Raw genomic sequence first — 24,735 nt, forward strand, 5'->3', positions numbered from 1 at the left:
GTGAAAACAGAAACTCACCATAAAAGGCCAGTGGACTTTTGTGTTTCTGAGTAAATTTCAGTAACTGGCTGGTAAATGCACTGCCTGGATGCCAGGAAAAAAGTAGTACATAGGAACTGAAAGAAAATCCGCTACAAAAGGTGAGGAAAAACACTAACTAGAAAAAGTACTGCATGTGTTCAGCAAAAAGCAGTGCAAGCTCCAGGCGTGACTTCCAGTAACCTAGAGGAAAGTATAAGACAACTGCACACAGACTTGTTTAAAGTAAATGAAACACTGATGGAGTATATCAGCTCAAACAACAAAAGGCTGGAAAAAAATGGAAGAAGCTTTAAACAGATATTCAGATGAAGTGATAAAACTGCAAAAATCAGAGTTTAAAATGAAGAAAAGTCTGGTTGAATATGAGACTGCTCAAGTAGAGATGTTTCAAAAAATAATAGACTTAGAGGACAGAGCATGTAGGGAAAACTTAAAATTATCAGCTGTACCAGAGAAGCTGGAAGGAATAGATTGTTAATTTTATGAAAGCACAAATAAGCAACTGGACTAGTATTCCACAGCAGTTGTAGTTAATTGAAAGGGACCGTTGCGTATATGCTCCAAACCTGACTATGAGAAAGCAACCTAGATGTTTAATAGTAAAGATGCAATCCTGTCAGCAGAAGTTGTTGATTCTGACAAAACTGTGGCAGGATGACAAAGTACTAAAAGTGGGAGACAGCAGACTGTTTGTAGAGAATGGTTATTCATTGTACACCAGGCTGAAGAGCAAATTTATTCCACTATTTAGGGACTGTCGAGAAGCAGGTGTGAAATTCAGACTGCTGTACCCAGCTATATTCAAAATATTCTTCCCTGGAGGGACAAAATAATGTTTTGATGAGGTACAGGCTAAGGAGGAAGTACAAAAGTTTGTCCAACAAAAAGTGAGCTGTGGAACAGAAGGAGATTCTGCTTCTTGTTGTTCTGGTAATACAGACCACAGAGAGATTGTGCCAGTGAAACATTTTCCAAGATTTGAATGGAAAATCCTGGAGAGAAGGAAGGGAACATGAGAGTTGACTAGAAGAATCTGAAAGTACATTAGAAATGAAGCAGAGACATAATTTGGGAGATTAAGATAAACAGGAATAAAACCAGTAATTTGAAAATTGACAAATGTGGGATTATGACACAATAATTATATTTGTGAAATGTGACAGAACAAGACAATCTAGAAATATTGAACTTTTTTGGACTTTGTTGGACTTGTGGGGGACTCTAACGCATATGCCCTACTTCATGTAATTAATGTTTGGAGAAATACTTGGGGGAGGCAAAGAGGAGGGAGAAAGTTAACTACAAGTAAAACAATTTTTTTTTCTTAATAGTACCATTTTATAGTGCATGGTTTTCTTTGCATGCTATAAAGTTTTCGCAGTTATTTTTGCAAGTAAGTGGGATAATATTTTAAATGAGTGCTCTTTTTTTCTTTCTTTTGTTGGCCCTTTCTTTCTCCTTGTTAAGTTTTAAGAAATGTAGCTACTGCAATGTAAACAAAAAAAAAAAGTTCTGGTTAAAAGAGCATGACAAAAGAAAAATTAATGCATTTTTTTCTCATTCTTGCATGGGGGAATGACTGGATTAAGGCCCTTAGCCTGATCTAGTAACACGATTTAAGAGAAAGCAAATAAATGAAAAAGAATATAGAATGTTATAAGGCTTTTTTTGTAGCAAATGAAATGTATGCTTAGTAGCAATTTTGTATCCAGTTGTCTTGTCTCCATGGAGACAATCTGATAAAAAGAAATTGACTAGGAGATGGTGTTCTCTGAAAGTATTCAGGTGTTTTCCCAGCTGGGAGACCTATAAAGATAAGACAAAACCAGACAACAATTAGTAGAATCACAGGCTGCACCATGTTTCTTAGCATGGATAACCTTTGTTTTATTTAACTCAAGTGTATGATTGTGGATGTCAGTTGAGGATATTTGCTCCTATTAGGAGAGTAAAACTTCAGTTCAGTTTGTTTGTTAGTGTTAAGCTAATAGGTTTTATGGAGGTATTGGGGTGTGTTTGTATTTTGAGGGCTTTCAATAAAACAGAGTTTTGTAAGATGTGACATAGGCTCAAAGAAACAACTGCAGAAAAGTTTCACCTGCCAGTGTATGCATGTAACAGAAAAGCTGGAACTAGACATTTAACAAAAATGCTATTATACATAAGAGGTGGAAATAATACCTTTTTGATGCAATGATGATTTCTGTAATGTCTTTAAATGTCAATGGTGTCACAGACAAAATTCAATAAAAAAAGATCTGTGAACTATAATAAAAAATGTAGAGTGCAAATAGCTATGTTACAGGAGACCCACTTGGAAAGAACTGGACATGTAAATATGATAAATAAAGATTTTTAGGATGGTTATTCAGTGGAATACCTGGGACAGAGGATAAGGGAGTACTTCTATTATTTGCAGGATGAGTTCCAATAGTGATAGAAGAGAATAAAAATATATATATATATAATAATGGTAGAGTTGTAGTACTATGGAGCTACTGGCAAAGGAGGAGGTTTACACTGACATGTATTTATATTCCACCTAAGACTGTTATAATGGAATTTAGAAAATTGTGGGAGAAATAATCTGCTTTCAGCAAGGAACATTACATGTAGGTGGGACTGGAATTTGATTTGCAGCAGTTAAGATGTGTCTTGGGGGCCCAGAAGAGTAAGCATAACAAAGTAGGGTAGACTTCTGAAAAGAATTTTGGCATGGAAGATGTGAATTCATTACTAGGAGTTAGGAGTGAATTTACATATAATTCCCCAAGATAGACAAACTGGGCTAGAGTAATCAGAATTTACATTTCAAAGAACATGTGCATTTAAATGAATGTCTTGATACATACCCAATAACTATTTCAGATCATGGGCCAATAATAACTAAACTAAAAGCATGAGGTAATGAATTAAAAATGTGGCACTGTTGCATCCCTACTTATCTGTTGAAAAGAGAGGATTTTAAGGAATGGGTAGTCGAAATTATTTAGGAGCTATTGGAGAATGCAGAATTTTTTTCTGAAAATATTGGTGGGATTGGGATAAAATTAAAGTGGAGTAAAAAAATAGTGTGGAAATAAAAGAAACTGAGATGTGGTTTAAGAAGTAACAAGAATTATTTAGAGGGACTGGCAAATGTTAAAATATTGCAGAATAGGGGGAATCTCACAGAGCAAGAAGAGGATCAACTGCAGAATGCTAGGCAGACAGTAAGGAATTACTTTGATAATATGCACGATCTTAGAAAGACTGCTGTTAAGCAACTGTTTTTTGATGATACCTCTAGAGCACAAAAACTTTTAGCACAACAAATCAGGCAACAGGAAGTAGAAGGAGCCATCTCCAAGCTTAGGGAGCCTATAACAGAAAAGGTAACAAGACCCTGTAGAGGTATACAAAATATTTTTGAAATTATATGAACGCTTATATTAAAGCAGAGATGAATCGAGATCAAGAAAAAGTACAAATGGAAATATTTATGGTGATGTGTAACCAATCTACAGGATAGTCCCCACGAGTAGATTGTATTCCTGTGGAAATTTGGAAGCTAGGAGGGGGAAAATGATAAACATATGGAAGGTTTTGTTTAACAGTATTTTAAGAGGAGGAGGAGGAGAAGTACAAACATCCTGGAAGAAAGTGGTGGTAGTTGTAATACCTAAAGAGGGTAAAGATCTGTCGGATACAGTTTTCATACAGGCTTATTTCAGTATTAAACCATGAATATAAAGTGTTTGTCTATATTGACTAAAAGAATGGCAAAAGTGATGCCAAAACTGATATGGATCAATGTGGTTTTGTGTAGGGCAGATGAACATTTGACAACATTAACAGAACATTAATATTCCAGAGGGAAGCAGAACGTAAGAAAATAAGACTACTGTTGGTGGGTCTTGATGCAGAGAAAACAGAGTAAGCTGGGATTTTATAACAGGGCAATGGAAGTATTTGAATTCCCTGATAAAATTTTGAGGTTGATTAGGAGTGATATATGAGGGGTTGGAGGTGAAAACTAAAGTGGGTGGAGTCCTCTCTGATGATTTCTGCTTGAGGGGACGAACCAGGCAGAGGTGTCCTCTTTTCCCCTTTGTTACATTGGCAAAGAAAATAATGGACTTGGAAAAGAAAGGATATAATTGGTATGGTAGTCAAGAAAAGCTGACTTTATTTGCAGATGATATTTTATACCTGACAAAACCAGACAAAGGCAATAGTGTTGTGGAACATTTTGAGACAATTTCAGATATTTTTGGAATATAAAATTAATGAAGCTAAAACAAAGGTGGTAGCAGTAAATTATGTACCCAGACACAAATTGGTTCAGCAATATCCATATTTATGGGGGCATGATAAAATGAATTGTTCGAGTAGTTATTAAAATGCTTCTGCTGTGGCAGCTAAGGATATGTAGGAAGAGACTATAAACAAAAGATGATACAAAAACTGAGAACTTTGTAGCTCTGTTATATGGTTATGGATAGTAAGATGCATGCAGTCCCTTTAGTCTTATACACAGGTCAGGCATATTTTTATTAACCAGAGGAGAAGTTGTGGATGGCTGTTAATGACGAGCTGAAGGATTTTATCTGGGAGGCGAAGACGGCAAGAGTCAAGTGGGATAAGCTGATTCTTCTAATAGAACAGGGTAGATTGGGATTACCCGATTTAAAGGGGTATTTTAGAGCTACACCATTAAGACTCCTATGCATAGCACAAGCAGAAACCTATAACTCAAAGGGGAAAGGAATGATGATGAAATTGGGGGTTGCTCAAGAAACAAGGAGCAACTGGGATTTTGGATGCAGGCCTTTAAAGAGAATAACAGTAATCATACAGAATATTATATTCATAATTCTAAGAACTAATGGAGACTTGTTTAGACTAAACACTTGTACATTACAGTTTTTTTTCTGCCTCTCTACCTACTCTGCCTACTGGCCCTGCCCTCCAGGACAACTAAGAATAGTCACAGAATCTGTTTTTCTCCCAGATTGACTTACTTCCCCAACAGGAAAGTCTCCCTGAAGTGACAGGAAAGTAATTTCAAGACATTTTTTTTCTCTTTGGGTTCGGAGCCAATCCCTCGGCTCCGACACGGCCGTTAGCAAGCACGAGGTTTACCAAAAGCTCAAGACCTAGCCCCTTTTCCCATGATGCACTGCCTGGAATACCTCAGATCTAGTTTGCTGCGGCACATATCTCGTGCGTTTCCAGAGATAGATTCCTTTTTGGAGAAAAATAGGATTTACGCAAGTTAAATTCTTTCTTTCAAATAACTCATTTTTATTTATTGTTATTTACTGTTTATCCCTTTTTCCCGTCGTATCCTTTGTATTAGGAAAGTGTAGTTTTTTTGTCAAGTGCCCCCTGGGCGTAGTTGTGAATTAACAACCAAGTCTATAGTTAACAGCAGTTGTCTTTATTTTAGTTGTGCAGTAACAACTTCTTTAAATTTATTTAGTTTACACTATAATTTGAAGGATGTCACAGGACAAGGACAAACTGTCTAAATCAGGCTTCAAAAAATGTCCATCACCGATGGACATACGCAACACATATATTGTTTGGGCTCACATCATCTTCAAGAGTCATGTGGCATATGCCATGCTTTTCCTCTGAGGGTTTTGCTCGAGAGAAAAAGAAAATTAATAGATAGAGGCCTGCTCAAACATTCCTTTGATGAGGTTTTGTCTAGCGAGGATGGGGCTGGTCAGTCACCTATATTTTCAAAATCTTTGTTGGCTTCTAGTTCTAAGTCATCAAAGCATAAGACTGCAAAATTGGGAGAATCTGCTGTAACATCGGCCCCAATGCCTTCGGAGTCGACTGTTTCCATTGTTCTGAGCCAGCCTATGTCCCTGAAGTCGGTATCCGAGACTCCTGCTTCTCCCATTCTTCAATCTTTGCCTTATGTAAAATCTTCTAGGTCTTCTGTCAGTCTTTCTGATTCAGACATGGATCGACTGGTGCAGAAGCTGCTGAAGGCTCAAGGACTTCCCAAATTGTTGTTGGCTCTGACTGTTGCATCGGAACCGAAGACCACTGTTATGGATGTTTCTTCTCCTCCTCCAAGCCACACCGGTACTTCGGAGCCGGAGGGAGCAGACCTGATTCTTGTAGAGCCCGTGGAGCAGAGGCTTGCTTCTGTGCTCTCGGCTCCATCTGCTCGGACTTCATCGGTGCCGATCATCGAGTCTAGGAGCCCACGCTCTCCAGTCGGCTCCGGAGGAGGCAGTCGCACTGACTTGTTGGTGCTGGCTCTCCCTCTCGGGGCCTCGACTTGGGTGAGCTTGGCTCCTACCTCGGGTTTGGAGCCCGCGGCCTTGGTGCAGCGAGAGCTGGCGGTTCCTTTGGGGACTTTGGTTCCGTTGTGTCGGAGTCATGAGGCTATCGGAACCAAGAGGAGAGCTTTGTCCCCAAGGACAATCTCACCTTCAGGTCTAGCTTCTTCTTCCTCTATAGCTCCTGGGTCTGCTTCTGTTCCTGTCACCCCAGCCCAGCGTCAAGACCCTGAGCCTCAGGTAATCCATAAGGGTGTTCCTTGCTCTTCCGAGACCTCTCCATAAATCCCCACTGAAGAGGTTCCCAGGAAGAGGGTGTGTAAGAGGAGACACTTAGACTCCCCACAGGAGTCTCTGACATCAGACACTGACTTAGATGAGTCAGAAGGGTCCCCACAATCATCCTCTGAGGATATCTCATTTGCGGAGATAGGCAGAGGGGTGATTGGCAGTCCAAAAGCCCCACTGAGGATGAGTCAGTGCTACTGAAGGCTTTCAGGTCTCAACCTTCCACCTCTTGGGTGTCTCCACCCTATGATGAGCTCATGCAGCTGATCTCTCAAAGGGTGTGGGAGTCACCGAACCCGACGGAGCCTGTTCCCCGGAGGCCTAATAAATTCATCTCTGCCCCCGCAGATAAGCAGTTTCTGACTAAAGGGGAGTGCCTGTTGATGCCATGGTGGTGGCAGCAGCCACCAAGAAGGAATTATCCGAGATTTCTTCATCGGTCCATCCCCCTAACAGAGATTCCAAGGTTATGGACCGATACAGGAAATGCATCTTCAGTTCAGCAACATTTTCATTGCGATCGCTGAACTACCTGACACACTTTACTAGACTACAGATAGATCTCCTCAAGGAGTTAGGAGATACTCTCCTGGGTTCTGTAGCTATGGGAGTTGCCGACAAAGTGACCACCCAGCTTGCTACCCTTAACTCCATAGTAAACTCATCCATGAGGCTCATTTCGTATGCAGCCAAGGGTTCGAGTAGGGCTGCAGGTTCAGGAATCTCCTTACATAGACAGTCCTGGATACACCTATGTTCCTTCTTGGAACCCCACAAGTCTTCTTTCATCATTGCCCCATTTGATGGCACTGCTCTTTCGGGCCTAAAGTGAAGGAAACTCTCACCAGGAGTGAGCAAGAGGGGAAGACTCTGTCTGCCATCGGAGTCTGTTTTGTCACCCCTACGCGGCTTTATCTCAAAGGCACTAAGAGAGGCAAGATGTGGTTCAGAAAATCTCACACAGCCTTTCCAGACACCTGTGGTGATACCCCCTTTAGAGGCAGAGGAGGGGGTAATAATGGAAGACACCGCTCTCGCGGCAGAGGGGGGCCCACACCATCAAGGTGACAGAGATCAGTTCTCTGGTCAACCTTACCGACGTCCCTGAAGGGAAACCCAACTGTTCTACTCTGGAGGTAGTCGGGGGTCACTTATCCCTGTATCTCTACGCCTGGCTAAAAATCTCCAATGACAAATGGGTACAGAGAATAATTTCCAGAGAATATATTATACCATTCACCTCCTTCCTAAAAATCCTAAGGAAAATCCCAGACATACCACCCCATTACAGGGAACAAGCAACTTCAGAGGTCCAAACGTTGCTAGAAAAAAAGCCATCCAGCCAGTCTCAGCAGACCAAACAGGATCCGGAACTTACTCAAGGTTCTTTTTAGTACCAAAGAAAACAGGAGACTGTCAGCAGACTCAACCAATTTGTAAGGAAGGAGAAGTTCCGGATGGTCACGCTTCAGTCTATTCTTTCCTTTTTAGGGAAAGACAATTGGATGTGCTAGATAGATCTCAAGGATGCTTATTACCACATAATGGACAGGGCATCTAAAGAGCACCTGCGTTTCCAGCTGGGAGGCAGTCATTATCAGTTTCGAACCCTGCCCTTCAGTCTCACTTCAGCCCCCAGAGTGTTCGCCAAATGCATGGCAGTGGTAATGGCTCACCTGAGGCGTCTTGGATTCCGGGTGTTTCTGTATTTAGACGATTGGCTCCATTCCTCCACCACCAGACATCAACTAGTTCAATCAAGAGACCACACTCTGACTCTCTGCAATCAGTTGGGCATTACCATCAACTTCGAAAACTCTGCCTTATCACCATCGCAGCATATAAACTTTATAGGAGCAGAGTTAGGCACCTCAACCATCACTTTAAGACTACCATTATAAAGAATTGCTCTGCTGCGTCAGCAAATCAGCTCTAGTATCAAAGATGAAAGCACCAACATCAGAAGTGTTAAAAATTTTGGGTCTGATGGCTGCTGCAATCATAGCCATTCCTCTAGCGAGAATGCATATGAGAATACTTCAGTGGTTACTTTTCACTCAATGGTCTTACCAGGAGCTTTTCATGAGTCACACAGTATTGATCACAAGCTCGTGCAAGAAGGACCTTCAGTGGTGGTTGATGTCTCCTCATGTAACCATAGGTCGCCCATTTGTATTTCCACCTTCAATAGCCACTGTGACCACGGATGCCTCCCTGATAGAGTGGGGGGGGGCATTATCAGGAGAGGACTGTCCAAGGCACGTGGGCGGAACAGGAGTTACATTTGCATATCAACATCCTAGAGATGAGAGCAGTACTTTTGGCGGTGCAGTACTTCCAAGACTCTTTTCCTCACGGGACCATTGCAGTTCAGACAGACAACATGTCAGTGGTCTGGTATTTGAACAAACAAGGCGGGACCAGATCTTAACCCTTATGCCGAGAAGCCCTCAGAGTTTGGCAGTGGGCTATATCCTCCCAGCGTTTTCTGTTGGCAATGCACATCCCAGGAAGATCCAATGTGATGGCAGACAAACTGAGCAGGGCAATTTTATTGCCTCACGAGTGGCCCTCAAACAAGAGATAGCGGACAGGATTTTCCGCAAATGGGGCCAGCCTTGCTGCGATCCTTTTGCCAGTCACCTAAACACCAAATGCAGAAGCTATTTTGACCTGATCCCCCCTCCGGGGGAGTCCCCAAGGGATTCACTTGTACATGATTGGCCCCCAGGTCTTCTCTATGCATTTCCACCAATCGCTCTGATTTCAAAGGTTCTACAGAAAGCTTCGTTGATAAGGAGGACTATGATTCTAATAGCCCCTCATTGGCCTTGGTAGATTTGGTTCCCATTCCTACTTCAGCACCTAGTGGAGGAACCATGGATTCTGGACCCAGTTCCAGACCTGCTGACACATCCGTCGGGGAACCTCCATCATTCTCTACAGTCCCTGCAGCTCACAGCTTGGCTGCTCCAGTTCCTCTCATAGCCAGGCTTGATAATATTTCTCAGGAGACGAGACACATCTTGTCTTCCCAAAAGCCTTCCACCAGAAGATTATACCTCAGCAAATTCTTTATGGGCCTCCAAACAGAACATTGACCCTTATAAAGCACCCATGTCCTTCATCTTAGAATTCCTTAACATGATTTTCAGCAAAGGTTCAGCAGCAGCTACAGTACGAGTTCAAATGGCTGCCATTGCTAACTTTCACCTAGGAACAGATGGATTTAACATTATGGCCCATAAGCTGTCTAGAGCCTTTCTCAAAGGGACCTTCCACATCAGACCCCCAGTGAAAGTTCCTTATGCACCGTGGAATCTGAACTTACTGTTGTCCCGGATTATTCTTCCTCCTTTTGAACCAGCATCATCCTGTGAAATTAAGTTCTTATCATGGAAAACTCTGTTTCTAGTGGCCATTACATCTGCCCATAGAGTGTCAGAGCTTCAAGCCTTATCTATCAGACCACCTTATTTGATTTTTCACCCTTTTAGAGTATCACTGAGAACAAATCCTTCCTTTTTGGCTTAAGTTTGTTCCGAAACTAATTTTAATCAAGTCATTGAGTTACCAGTCTTCTTTCCCAACCATTCTAACAAAATGGAGTATATGCTACACAAACTTGATGTTCACAGACAGCTCAGATTTTATCTGCACAGAACTAAAGATATTAGGAAATCAGACAAACTCTTTTTATCCTTTTCAGAAACCAGAAAAGGTAGGCCAGTGGCTAAAACGACTCTATCTAAATGGTTATCAGATTGTATTGCCTTTATTCATTCAGATGCCAATATGCCTTTGCCTAAAAAGATTAAAGCTTATTCTACTAGAGCAGTATCTACATCTGCTGCTTTTCAAGCCAAAGTGCCTTTAGATAATATTTGTGTGTCAGTTACTTGGCCTAAACCTCATACCTTCATCACTCATTACAAAGTGGATGAGACCTCCAGAGACAGGGCCTCTTTCAGGTCCATGGTCCTGAGAAATGTACTTCCGTGAGCTACCCGAGATTTGGGGTGCTAGGGACGCTACTCATCAGTGATGAATGAACAGCGAAATTGAACAAATTCACATAAAGAAGTTATGTACTCACCATAACGTTCCATGTGAGTTGTTCTATCTCACGTCCCTCCCTCCATCCCCCACCTGGCTGACAGTTGACCTGGAATCTAGCTTCATCCTGGTTATGCATTCCTTTTTATTTTTTGTTGGAATAATTATTATCTGAGTCCCAAAGTTGTATATGTTGTCTTAAGTTATTCATTATTAATGCCTACAGATTTAGAGGCAGCAATCAAGCTCTTAAGTATGGGAAGGGACTAGGGCATTATGGGAAAGGTAAGAGTTGGAGAGCTTTCAGTGAATCACAAGCTGGAAGAAGCAGCCAAGTCTGATCCAGACCCCAAGGGTTGAGGAAGAATGAAAATGGACAGCACAGATGAAACATTATGGTGAGTACATTACTTTTTTATTTGGTTTCCCACCGGGCTTGGAAGGAACTGGTTACCATCAAACCGATTTAAAAAAAAAAAAAAAGACCCTATACATTTTTAGCCCCTCCAAAAGACAAACCCCATTGGAGCAAAGGAGTCCCAGTTCATGCAAAGGTGTTAGTGGCAGCCACTAAGAAAGAGTTAGCAAAACAGAACCCTTCTGTCTATCCACCAGAGACCCTAGGGTGCTGCACAGATTCAGAAAGTGAGTGTTCACCTCACCAACTTTTGCACGAAGGTCTCTTAATTATCTGGCAAACTTCACTAGGCTTCAGAGAGATTTGACAGAAGAGGTCTCAAATTCCTTGAGTCCATGTCCGCAGAGAACTTCAAAAGAACGTCCTCACAGCTGTCTGGTCTTTTGTCTGTTTCAAATGCTTCAATAAGATTGATCTCTCACATGGCAGAAGGCACCTCACAAGTGGCTGGTTGAGGCATCGCCCTTATGAGACATGCCTGGATGTGGTTATGAGACTTTGTGGAGTCCTTTATCAACGCCCCCATTTGATGGCATCTCCTTATGATGCGATCAGTGAAAGCTACGCTTACCCACAGCAAACAAGATGGAAAGGCCCTATCTGCTATGGAAATCAAGTTCTTTGCCCCTTAACGGACCTTTTCCAGGAAACAGAGGTGGTAAGAGAAATTGGTTCCATAAATTCCAGGGACCTTTTCAGGCTCTGTGCAGTGATAGCTCCTCCAGAGGCAGAGGAGGAAGCTCTAATGAGAAGCATCACCCCAGAGGCAGTGGAGGCCCACAGAACCGGGGTTTCCAAGATTCTTTTCCGTACAGACCTTTTCAGTGCTCCTGAAGGGCTGCCCAACTGTTCCACTCTGGATGCAGTCAGGAGACGATTATCCTTGCATCCAGAGCCCTGCCCTTTGGACTTGCCACAGCTCCACAGGTGTTTATCAAGCATATGGCAGTGGTAGCTGCTCACCTGAGACACAGAGGACTCAGAGTGCTTCCATATCTGGACAACTGGCTCCAAACTGCCCCCTCCAAGCATCTTCTCCTACATGCCAATGACTTCTTGCTCCAGATTTGCCAGTATCTAGAAATAACAATAAAATTTGCCAATTCAAATCTGTCACCAGTCTAGAGCCTGGAGTTCATTGGGGCATTTTTGAGTACAAACACTCGAATAGCTTCACCACCACTTCATCACATATCCACTATCAAAAATCAGATTTATCTGCTAATCTCCCATCCATCTCCATTACCAAGGTCAGTGCTTCAAGCTTTAGGTTGTATGGCAGCAGCCATTGAACTACTTTCCTTAATGGTTCTTTATGCATGTCCTTCAATAGGCTGTAACTTTGTATATGTCAACCCCTATCTTTTCCAGTCAAATTAACTTCAGTTTGCAAATGACACATCTTTTGGTGGATTCAGTCGGACGACATTCGTCTAGGCTGACCTATTATTTTGCCAACTCTGTTGGCCAGAGGGACATTTCCTGGGAAGGACAGTCCAATGCATGTGGACCCCCAAGAGACCAATCTGCATATCAGTGTGGGAGAGATGAGAGCAGTCCTATTCACTTTGCTGGCTTTCCAAGATGTTGTTACCCTAGGGATGATTGCAGTTCAGACTGACAACATGTCTGTGGTCTGGTACTTAAACAGGGAGCAACCTGATCTTATCTGCTCTGCAGAGAGGCCATGAGAGTGTAGGAATGGGCGATTTCTTCAGACTGCTTTCTAGTTGCAATGCACATTCCGGGAAGAGCCAACATGTTAGCAGACAAACTAAGCAAATCCATCTTGATGCTTAACGAGTGGTCTGTCAACCAATCTGTAGCAGAAAGTATATTCCATAATTGGAGACGCCATTGCTGTGATATTTTTGTCTCTCCGCACAAGTGCGGAGGGTACAGTGCTCTAATCCCCCCTCGGGGAATCACCGAGAGATGCTCTAGTCCACAATTGGCCCTCTGGTCTCCTTTAAGCAAACGGGCTGAAGAGCTTAGTCATACTCATTGCCCCATTCTGACCTTGACAGGTATGGTTCCCCTTCCTATGGTCTCACCTGCCATCCCCAGATCTCCTCTCACCTGTAAGGAATTTAACATCCCAATATCCAGGCCTTCAGACTAACTGCATGGTTTCTCCGCTTCCAGTAATGGTTAGACAGCCCAGATTCTCTTCCCCTGTATGTGCCATTATTTTGGCTTCTCAAAAAGAATCTACTAAAAAGGTATAAAAAAGCAAATGGAAAAGATTTTCCCTTTGGGCATTGGATAATGAGCTCGATCCTTTCTCTGCTCCAGTTTCTGCAGTACTTCAATTTTTAGCAGTTCCATTTGAGGAAGGAACAAGTTTCTCTACAGTCAAACTTCAATTTATAATTTTCTAGTTTTCACACAGGAGACGGAAATAATTCAGTGGTCTCTTCCAAATTATGCAAAGCATTCTTAAAGGGTATTTTTCTTCTCAGACCACCAATAAAAGAGCCTTCAACTCCTTGGGATCTAACAGTTGTGCTGCAAGGTTCAACTCCGAAACTTTTCAAACCTTCAGATCTAAAATTCCTTTCATAGAAAGCAGTCTTCTTACTAGCTATTGCTACTACAAAGAGAATATCTAAACTCCAGGCTCTTTCCTCAAAAACACTTTACATCATAGTCCGCAAAGATAGGATTACCTTATGGACAAACCCTTCCTTTTTACCTAAAGTGGCTTCTGAAAATGACATTAATAAATCCATCCACCTACCAGTTTTCTTTCCAAATTTCTCGAAAAAAGGAGAGTACATGCTGCATCTCCTTGATGTACACAGACCATTACATTTTCATTTTCACCAAACAAAAAAAAATTAGAAAATCAGATCATCTCTCTGTCTCTTTTACCCCAAAAAGGTTGGGTTATTCGGTCTCTAAAGTCACTCTAGCTAAATGCATTACATATTGTATTTCTTGGATTTATTCCCAGCAAGGCATGTCCTTACCCAAACCTCCCAGGGCTCATTCAACTCAAGGCTGCTTCATCTGCTTTTTGATCAAGGACATCTATTGATATTTGTGCTGCAGCCACATGGTCTAATGCTCGTACCTTTGTTACTCATTACCAATTAGATATTTCTAGAAATAGCTCCCCTTGGTTCAGCAGTAGTCCGGAATTATCCTTCCATGATGGGCCACCCAAGATCACCATAGCTGTAGAACTCTGTCCAATGGGTTGAAGAATGAAAAGGACAAAATCAGATTTAAAAGTTAGATACTCACCATAACTAGGCACCTGTATTGTCCATTTTCATTCTTCCTCAACTTCCCCCACATATAATTTTTTTCTGGAGAGACCTGTAAGTTTGTATTTGGAACCTACAGTTCCGAGATTGAGCCCTTCTGTTCTCCGCCAGCTGTATATGTCTGTTTAATTATAGGCTTCTATAGCAACAAACTCAGTCTTGGGTAATAAGGATTGAAAATTGCATTATGGGTACAGGGAGGAGTTTGAGAGATGGATCTGAAGTCTGTAATATGCGGCTGAGTTGGATCTGAGGATTGGATCTGAACCCATAGGCTGTGGAAGAATGAAAATAGACAACACAGATGTCTAGTTATGGTGAGTACATAAAAAAAATAAATAAAAAAAAGCTATGACGGATGTGGAGACAAGTCCTACTAAGTGGAAGTAGCTAGCAGTGTATATATAGAGAGTATATTAGGTTCATATTCCCACTAAAAGGGCTGTCTATTTAAAAAGTAATCATACCTTTGAATTTATTATAAATGTCTTTCGTAAACTTATGTATAATCTGTTTAGTTTAATAATTCCTGTGTGATATAGTAAATGTATACTTGGCTTCCCTTTATTGTTATTGGAAAACTACTTCCTGCCTTTGAAGATTTACTTAGTTTTTGTACTTGCTGTACACAGATATTGTCTGAACATGGGGCATTGTGGCTCAGTCTACTAACATTAAGCAAGTAAAATGACCTTTTATGAATCATATGCACCATCCCCAGCATATTCAGAGATAAATTCATAAGAGAAAAAGAGGTTGCCAGATGTGATTGACAATTAATTTCTTGTCCTTTCTCAGGATTATTCTCCTAAGAGGTCAGTGCAGTCTGTCTTGTTAACTGCATTTGTCGACTTTTTTTCTCCAAAAGTGTTTTACCCCTGTCCCTACCAGCCATTACTTTCCCTTTAATTTCTCAGCTGGGCACTTCATTCCTCCTTCACCTCACATGACCCAGTGAGGTCCCTTTTTTCCCAGCACTGGATTACCATTCTGGTAAAGTACCATACTTCCATCAGCCAGTGCAGGAAGCAAGAGCTGGTTAGTAAAGGAGTTATTATCTAGACAGAAATTGGGGACTAATCTGCATGCACCTAACCTCTCACCCACCCTGATGTCCTGGTGTGCATGCCATCCAATAACCTTGTATGCTTTCACTCATTCATAGACTACAGCTATGTTGTACATGCACTGCTTGGTATGGTCAGTTAAATCATTACCTGCCATGTTACTGTGCATTTCTCTTACATCTGTTAGGTGTAAATATACGGGGGGGGGCAAACCACAACCCCCTCCTCAAAATCGATGAGTCTGCAACAGCTGCAGCTATTGTTAACTGCCACCTCCTGTTCCTACTTCTTCTAGCACCCAGGACACTAGTCCGAACTGAGATGACCTAGGTTATAGTCCAGGCTTTATCCCTCAACTCCATAGAGCTGGCTAACTTGTTGGCTTTTGATACTGATGTATTTTGATCAGGCAGTTTAGTAGACAAGGTAGTGTCAGAGTTGAGGTGTTGGTGTAGCATGTCCCTATCAGTAGATGGCTGTACACTGTTAGCAGGGCTTTATCTTTTCCTGAGGTCTAGCACTGATTAGCCCTTAGGGAAATGATTGTTCCTACTACCCAGTGCCATGCCACACAACAGAGGGCTACATTTCACTTGTCTCGTGGGCCTGAACCTCTTTTTTTTTTCCTCACTGTACAATGACTCACTATGTTCTGTGGTGTTCACAGCCTCATTAGATGCATTTTCTGAACAAGGTTTATTAACAAGTAAATCGGTAGAAATTTACCTTTGATATTTGGTTAAAAGGAGCAGAGAGGTAGATGTCCTCCTGTTTTTTGTACAGTCCAAATGATTGATCTTCCTTTGTGTCCTAGATACTCGGTATAAGTTAGAAGGTCACACAGTACTTTATATCCCAGTGGAAGCACTGAAGTTTAGCCGTGAAAAAGCTGCAAAGGACAAGGAGCTGGTTCAGAGACTGCAAAGTGAGTAAAGCAGGCATTATACATTATGCATTTCAGTTACAAGCCTTGTTAAATGTCAGTATTTTTAATGCTTTATTCATGAGCCTTATCTTGAAAGTTATTTGCTCCCTTAAGGGGGATTGAGTTGTGTTATTTATTTACTTGCATAGGTGTAGAATGTCCATGAAGTGTAGTAAATGCCTTCTTATCACTTATTAGCTGCTATGATCCACTGGATACGTCAAATCAAAGAAGTACTGAGTGCCCAGGAAGCAGTGGAGACTGGGGAGAATGCTGGTCCATTGGAGGAAATAGAGTTTTGGAGGAACCGCTGTGCCGACCTGTCTGGAATCAGCAAACAGCTGGACAAGCCTGGTGTGAAGCATATTGAGGCCATACTGGAGCTATCCAAGTCATCATATGTCGCACCTTTTCAGAGACTGTCCAGACAGATTCAGGTAATTGTGGCAGTCACCATAAGCTTTTAACCACAGAGTTTTGACAGAGCTGGCACCTAGAGGTTCTAAATCATGCTGATATTTTTTTTCAGGATGGTTCTCAACAAGCTCAGTCCAACCTAACTTTTTTATCCATCCTGAAAGAGCCCTGTGAGGAGCTCAATCGCCTTAAGCTGGAAGAGATACCAGACAAGTTGCCTCATCTCCTTAGCCTGATTCGTGTCATCTGGGTCAACTCCCCTTATTACAACAGCCGTGAACGACTGACATCATTATTCCGCAAGGTAAGACTCTCTTCATTGTTGAGCTTTGCAGAGTTTACCAGTGATGGGATTTATATTTATATCTATATCTTTTGTTCATCCCTAACCTGACCAGCCAGCCCCCTACCCTTCTATTGGGCCTTTCATTCCCTTGTCTCTTGACTAGCATTGGGAGGGTTATGACAGTCGTAGGCTTTTGGCAGTCATCCACAGCTGACTTGATCATCTTATGCTAGTCTAACTCCATCTCTGTTTCACTTGTCAAGTGTACTGCATCTTTTGTTGTTGTGCCCCTGGAGCATGGATGATTGCTGCTAATCGTCCTTTAACTCTCCTCCACCACCACCACCTTGACTAATGTTCACACAGACAAGCATCTGTCTTGTCCCTGTAGTTCAAGAACATCCATGTGACCATATTCCAGATGGAACTTGAACAGGATGAGAACCAGTACCTTCCTCTGGTACAGGCAAGTAGGCATCAGCCACTCATTGTCACCCCTTAATGGTAAGGTGTTCCAATGGCTGGTCTCAGTATTTGAGCCTGAGCTTGCTGAGTGACACTAGGGCGTATGTCTTCAGTGCTGCAGAGTTGGAAAGATTTTTAAAAAATGTCGAAATTTAACATACTATTTCAGTACTGCATTGTGTTCTTGCTGAACAGCTGATTATACATGAGTAGAAGGAGCACATTACCTACCGGGGAAGACTGTCCACTGTGGAAGTGCAGTAACTTCTAGAGAGGCATCTTCACTAAGGCAGAAACATATGGGATGCTAGAACAGCTAATTCTCACTTGAGTAACAGAGTACTCATTGGGCAGCAGTACAAATCACTGGGGGGAGTATACTGAAGCATTTGTGACATTACTAGTGAGTGTTACCCATACAGGAAGCACATTATTCTCTGACTTTACTGGAAAACTCCACTCAGACTCTGCCAAAGATTGCTATGAGGGAAAGGTTAGTTTGTTTTTGCTTTCTTGCCTTCTGTTTTATAGATTGTGGTTTATTTTCTTTACACTGCTTTTTATTTGTATTTTGCTTTTACTTGCATATTTAAAGTAGGAAAGAAACCTCAGCTGTGTCTCTTCTGAGTCACACACAAATTAAGTTTTCCCCCACCCTGGTTCTGATGCATTTTTAAACTCAACTGTCTTTCTAGTTGACTGCCTCTTATATTAATTTGACCACATATTTCCTTCCCTCTATTAAGACAGCACAGTGGTGCAGAGGTTTGCGCTGTTGCCTCACAGCAAGAGGTTCTCCTGTTCGATTCTTGGCTAGGGTGCCTTCTGTGTGGAATCTGCATGTCCTCTCTGCGCTCATGTGGGTTTCCTCCATGTGCTCTGTTTTCCTCTCACATTACAAATACATGCATTTCTCCCTGGGCCTTTGCTGCAAATTGGCTTGTTCCAAGTCATACTTTCCTGGTAAACAAATGGTAAATAAAAAATAAATAAATAATAATCTTTTATTGGATATTGTGAGTAAGCACACAATTGTCAATCTGATGTCAATTTTCATTCTGTCCTCAACATATGGGTTTGGATATTATCCTCAGATCCGACTCTGCCATTACTATAGCTTGTGATCAGCAAAAAACTCTTGAGCCCCTCCCTTACCCATAATGCAGCAAACCCTAACATACCTCAGATCTCGTTTGCCACTTTTCTGAATAGACTTAATCAGTCTGAGCTCTTGAGTTATTTCCTGTTAAAATAAGTGGTTTCTCCTTGAATTTGCTATTATCTTTCTCTCTTCCCTTTATGCTTTATGTATTTCTGTTTTACCATAGTTGGTAATTAACTTTTCCTTCCTATTGCATTGTCATGTATTCTCGATACCAAAGCTGATATCTTTTTCCCTTTATTTCTCTTTCTTACTCTATGTGCGTATGTTATGTAAACAGTTTTCTTATTTTCTCCGTATGCCTGATATACAGCCTTCCGGTTTTAAGAAATGTCAAAAGTGTAGACACAAATTGCACTTGTCCGATGCCCATAACTAATGCATATACTGTTTTAGCCCAGATCACCTCCAGATTGCTTGCTCCATTTGTAAAAATTTCAATCCATGGGCAATAGTGGACAGAAAGAACAAATTAATATTGAAAGGTTTACTTCCTTCCTCTTTTGGTGACTATAATTCTGGGGCTGTGTTTCCAAAATCTAAAACTAAGGAGCCTTCGACCCAGTCTCAGAGGCCTTCTGCATCATTGACTTCATCTTCTGAGCTGCCAAGAAAAAAGCTCAAGTCTGATCTGAAGACTATACCAATATATATTATAATTGGGTAACCTTGTAAGCGCCTTAGAGTAGCTGACTGGTGGCAGTGTAATTACCTTATAGTCTGGGCAGAGGGGGCACAACTGGTGAATGTGTCAGCCTTTCGTGTGTGTGTGCATCTGTCTGTGTGCGTCTGTGTTTCTGTGTGTCTGTGTTTCTGTGTGTCTGTGTGTCTGTGTTTCTGTGTGTGTGTGTGTGTGTGTGTCTGTGTGTGTGTGTGTGTCTGTCTGTGTGTCTCTATCTGTCTGTGTGTGTCTGTCTGTGTGTCTGTGTCTGTCTGTGTCTGTCTGTGTCTCTGTGTGTGTCTGTGTCTGTCTGTGTCTCTGTGTGTGTCTCTGTGTCTTTGTCCGTGCATGTGTGCATGTGTGTCTGTGCGTGCATGTCTGTGCATGCGTGTGTGCGTGTAGAGTCTTGTTTGGGGGCCTGTAGAGAAAGAGAGTCTCCATCCCCAGGACTGGAGTGTGCTCCCTGTGTCCTCTTAAATGAAATTGTGCTCGGTGCAGAGAGCTGCATCTGAAAATACTGTGTGTATTTATTTTTGTTCCTTTGGCCATCCCTCACTCTGGTCAGTGATGAAGATTGAGGCTCATTGATTACTGGCCTGGAGTAGGCACTGTCACACACGCTACCACTATCAGAGGCCAACACATTGTGTTTATTGCTTAGGGCGTCAATATTTGCAAGAGGATTGCTCTGTTTGCCATGGTTTCAACCCTAGAGTCAAAAGAAAAAATAAGCTGATAATGAAAGGTTTATTACCATCTTCCTTTGGAGAGGCAATAACCAGGGCTCAGTCCCCAAAGGTAAATCTGAAGAGATGAAGCTTTTATCTTTGAAGCCTTGTACTTCATCCACCTTGGCTTCAGAGCCATGTAAGAAAAGACTTAAATTGGGTCTGAAAAGACCCTAGAGTTCTTCACCCTTGAATCCAAGGAAGAAAAAAGACACAGATCTATCTCAGATCTGACAAAAATACTGTATGATCAGACTGCCTCAAGTTCTATAGTTCTCCCCAGGACCAGATACTTACCTTCCTTTGACCCTGTGCCTTCCAGGGTGCCTTCACTCTTTTTGGGAATGGCACCGGTCCAAGTCTCCTTCTCTTGCCTCGATTCATTCATCCAGAAGTCTGTTGGAAGAAGATATGGAAAGTGATGCAGAAGTTCATCTCTGTGCAGATTCAGATGGGTGTCTTGCTGGCTCCTACCTTCTCAGGTCAGAAGGCCCATCCATTAACTACACCCTCACTGCAGCCTTGTCCTCTGATTCCTACGGTGGTTTCAGAGACCCTGGATCTGAGACCCCCAGATCTGTCTGGCTCTGACTCGAAGATAGCTTTATCTTCGGATCCAAAGCTTACTCTGAGTGCTCCTGTTTAGATTTCTTTGGCTCCAGATGACTCTTGAAGCTGAAGCTTCTCTGTCGGATCTGGGGTGTTGGAGTCGACTCCACAGTTGTTGGAGCTGTTTCTACTCCTCAGAGCCTTGGCACTGGGTAGCTCAGCTCTGGCTTCTTCCTCTGGGAGATTACATTTGAAGCAGGGGAGGACAGCAGTCCAAAAGCTTGCCTTCTTGGAGCTGGGGTCTTCTCTCTCTTCAGGGTGATCAGCCTTTGAGGTGGTGAAAAGAGTATTCTGTGATCCAGCAGAACAGATGGATCTAACCCCCTCAGATCATCAGACTTCCACCCTGATGCCTTTGCGCTTAGAACCTTTTAATTCTTTGCCACAGGGGCAGCCAATCCAAGAACTCCAGGCTTCCCAGCAGGGTATTAGTTTCTTCTAATACCTCCCTGGAGCACCCCACTGAGGAGGACCCTAGGAAGAAGTACAACTTAGACCCTCCACAAGAGTTTGTCATGGATGATATGGACTTAGGTGAAGGATCCCCATGATCACCTCCAGAAGACCTGTCATTTGGAGACTTCCTTGAGTTCCTAAGACAGAGAAATGGTTGGATCCCCAGCGACTGTTCATCTGAGGAGTCTGTATTCCTGGAGGCTATCTGTACTGGCCTGTCTACCACCTGGGTTACTCCACCTGCAAATGAGCTCATTGATTTGGTCTCTCGGCAGGCATGAAAGGAACCTGACACAGTTGAATCCATACCCAGAAGACTGGACGAGATTCTGGCACCACCTTTGGGGAAGGTTTGGTCTAAAAGGGTGCCAGTTGATGCCATGGTCATGGTGATGGCCACCAAAAAGTAAGTTGCCAATCAGAGTACCACTGCTCATCGCCCTAACAGGGAGTCTAAGGCGATGGACAGGTTTGCCCTGACCCCCTCTGAATTTGGTACAGTTCCGACTATTTTATTCTCTCAGGGACAGCCCGCACCTGTAATGCCTCAAGTCGCTACAGTCAGGGAGCCCCCAAATGTTTGTAAGTCCTCCCCAGAGACCCACACGGACTTGTAAGAGGAAACACCTAGACTCCCCTTTGGAGTCTGTCACCTCAAACACTGAGTTGGAGGAAGGGGAAGGTTTCCCCCGACCCCCCCCCCTCCCACACCGAGGATGTCTCCTTTGGAGACATTATGGAAATTCTGCATCAGAAAGGGGGGTGGTCTGCCCAAAAACCAACCCCAGATGAAGCAGTGTTTCTTGAGGCGTTCGGCTTGGGCCCATCTGCTTCCTGGGTGTCCCCTCCCGCAGATCCCTTAGTAGATCTCATAACATCTCGGGCGTGGAAGTAGCCTGGCATGATGGAGCGTATCCCCAAATGGCCCGACAGAGTTCTCAGTCCCCCTAGTGATAGGATGCACTGGTATAAAGGATTCCCGGTAGATACTATGGTCATGGCTGCAAAGAAATAGCTGGCCCAGGAAAGCTCTTCGGTCCATCCTCCTGACCATGAGTCACGGACTTTGGACCAGTTTGGGAAGCGGGTGTATGCTTCAGCAACCTTTGCAGTCCTGGCGCTGAACTACATGGCACACCTGACCTGATTACAGAGTGACCTTGTCAAGGAGGTCGCTGAATCGATCCCAGAGTCCATGTCAGCAGAGGACAAGACATTCTCCACCCATATGGCTACTCTAAAAGCCTTTTCTAGTACATCTACGCATCTTCTCTCCCATGCTACGGAGGAAGCCACTAGGGCCGCCGGGTCAGAAATTATCATCATGTGTCATTCCTGGCTCTGGCTATGTCAGTTCTCTGACCCCTTCAAGGCGTCCTTTACCAACGCCCCTTATGATAGTTCTTCCCTTTTTGGGAAGTCAGTTAGAGAGACACTAGTCCAGAGTGAGAAAGACGGTAAGACTCTGCCATCGGAATCCACTTCTCTTCCCTGCAAAGATCCTTTTCGAGGAATCAGAAAGGGATGAAGAAGATGTGATTCCAGAAGTCTCAGACATCTAACTGGAACACTCAGGACAATTTGTCCTCAGAGGCAGAGGGGGTTACGATCGACGCCAGTCCAGAGGCAGAGGGGGTCCGAGGAATTCCGGATCCCGAGAACCTTTCTCGGCTGGGTGCGGACAGCAGCTGTGAAGGATTCCCCAGCTGCTCATCTCTGGAGGCAGTCAGGGGTCGCCTTTTACTGCACCCAGCAGTATGGGAGTCCGTGACAAATGATCGCTGTGTGTTTCAGATTATATCCAGAGGCTATTCTATCCCCTTCAATCAGCCACCCCTTCTTCCCAGAATCGTCCCGGATGTTCCACCTGCTCAGCGGGAGGCAGCAGCCTTAGAAGTACACAAGCTGCTAGAAAAGCGAATCATCCAAAGGGTCCCCCCAGACCAATCCAGATCGGGGTTCTATTCCTGGTATTTTTTAGTGCCAAAGAAGACAGCGGACCTAAGACCCATCTTGGATCTTTCTACCCTGAACCTGGCAGCAACCAAGAAAGAATTCCGGATGGTCACTCTCCTCTCTGTTCTGCCGTATCTGCAGGCAAACAATTGGATGTGCTCGATCGATCTCCAAGATGCTTACTACTATATCAAAATGGACAGATGCTCCTGTTTCTCCACATCCGGCTGGGAGCCAATCACTTTCAGTTCAGAGCCCTCCCTTTTGGTCTTACCACAGCCCCCACCCGGGTGTTCACCAAAGTAATGGTTGCAACTCACCTGAGGCTTCAGGGCATTCAGGTCTTTCTGTACCTGGATGATTGGCTCTTTGCGGCCCCGACCAAGCATCTTCTGTACCAAGCCAGGGACTCCTTTCTACATTTCACCAAATATCTAAGCATCACGACAAATCTCTCCAAACTGATGCTAGTTCAGAGCCTGGACTTCATTGGGGCCTGGTTAGATGCAATTCAGATACAGGTCTTTCTAACACCAGAAAGAATTTGCAGTCTGAGGGCCCATGTCTTGCAGGTTCTTCAGACAGAAGTTCCAACAGCAGAATCAGTTCTCAGAGCCTTAGGTTCCATGGCAGCTGCAGTCAAAAACTTACCTTTAGTTTGCTTTCACATGGGGATTCTTCAGTGGATTTTTGTGTTCCAATGGTCTCTTATGGATCAACTCATATCTTACCGAGTTCGGATATCCAGGGTATGCAGGGATTCCCTTCGTTGGTGGATTCAGTCTACGGGTCTTACGAAGGGTCGTCTCTTTCTTCCACCCATGCCCAAAGTCACAGTGACCACGGATGCCTCCCTGCTCAAGTGGGGGGGGGGCATTCCTCAGGGTGGATGGTTCAAGGCATGTGGTCCCTTTCCGACACCAGGTTGCATATTATCGTGCTAGAGATGAGGGCAGTGCTTCTAACATTGCAAGCTCTTCATGTCCCCAGAGGCAGAAAGGCATGAAGAGCTTGCAACCCTAGAAGCACTGCCCTCATCGTGCTAGAGATGAGGGCAGTGCTTCTAGTGTTGTATGCTCTTCATGCCTTTCTGCCTCTAGGGACGATTCCCATACAGACCGACAAACTGTCGGTAGTCTGGTACATCAACAAACAGGGGGGAACCAGATCCTGCCTCCTTTGTCACGAGGCCATGAGAGTGTGGGAATGGGCATTCTCCTCCAGTTGTTTGCTGGTAGCAACGCACATTCCGGGTCGGTCCAACATTCTGGCAGACAGACTCAGCAGGTCCATTCTGATGCCTTATGAGTGGTCTCTGAACCCTTCAGTGGTGGAGCGGATCTTCCTCAGGTGGGGTTGCCCTTTCTGTGATCTCTTCGCATCTACTTCCAACACGAAGTGCAGCGAGTTCTTCGCCCTGTGTCCCCCTCAAGGGAAATCCCCCGGAGACGCTCTGGTTCATGCTTGGCCACTGGACTCGGTTATAGTCCATGTGGGTGTAAATGACTTGAGATGTACCTCCCTAGACTATATGAAGAGAGACATCATGGAGCTCTCACAATGTGTCTAAGGCTGATATGACCCCAGCATTGTGCAGCATTTTACCTTTTCCAAGGATGATGCAACAATATGAACAGATGACT

General features: G+C 43.4%; 1 protein-coding gene across 1 annotated transcript in view; it reads left to right on the forward strand.

Moving 5' to 3' along the window:
* The window catches only part of DNAH2 (dynein axonemal heavy chain 2), a 6,636,854-nt gene that overhangs the window by 466,495 nt on the left and 6,145,624 nt on the right, over positions 1–24,735 (forward strand). The window contains exons 6-8 of the mRNA XM_044077324.1: positions 16,242–16,352; positions 16,551–16,789; positions 16,882–17,073. Of these exons, the coding sequence (XP_043933259.1) occupies positions 16,242–16,352; positions 16,551–16,789; positions 16,882–17,073 (542 nt within the window). The remainder of the gene's footprint in view (positions 1–16,241; positions 16,353–16,550; positions 16,790–16,881; positions 17,074–24,735) is intronic.

The sequence above is a fragment of the Protopterus annectens genome, chromosome 7.part0 (genome assembly GCF_019279795.1).
Source record: "Protopterus annectens isolate FY-2018-M chromosome 7.part0, PAN1.0, whole genome shotgun sequence".
NCBI lineage: Eukaryota > Metazoa > Chordata > Ceratodontiformes > Protopteridae > Protopterus > Protopterus annectens.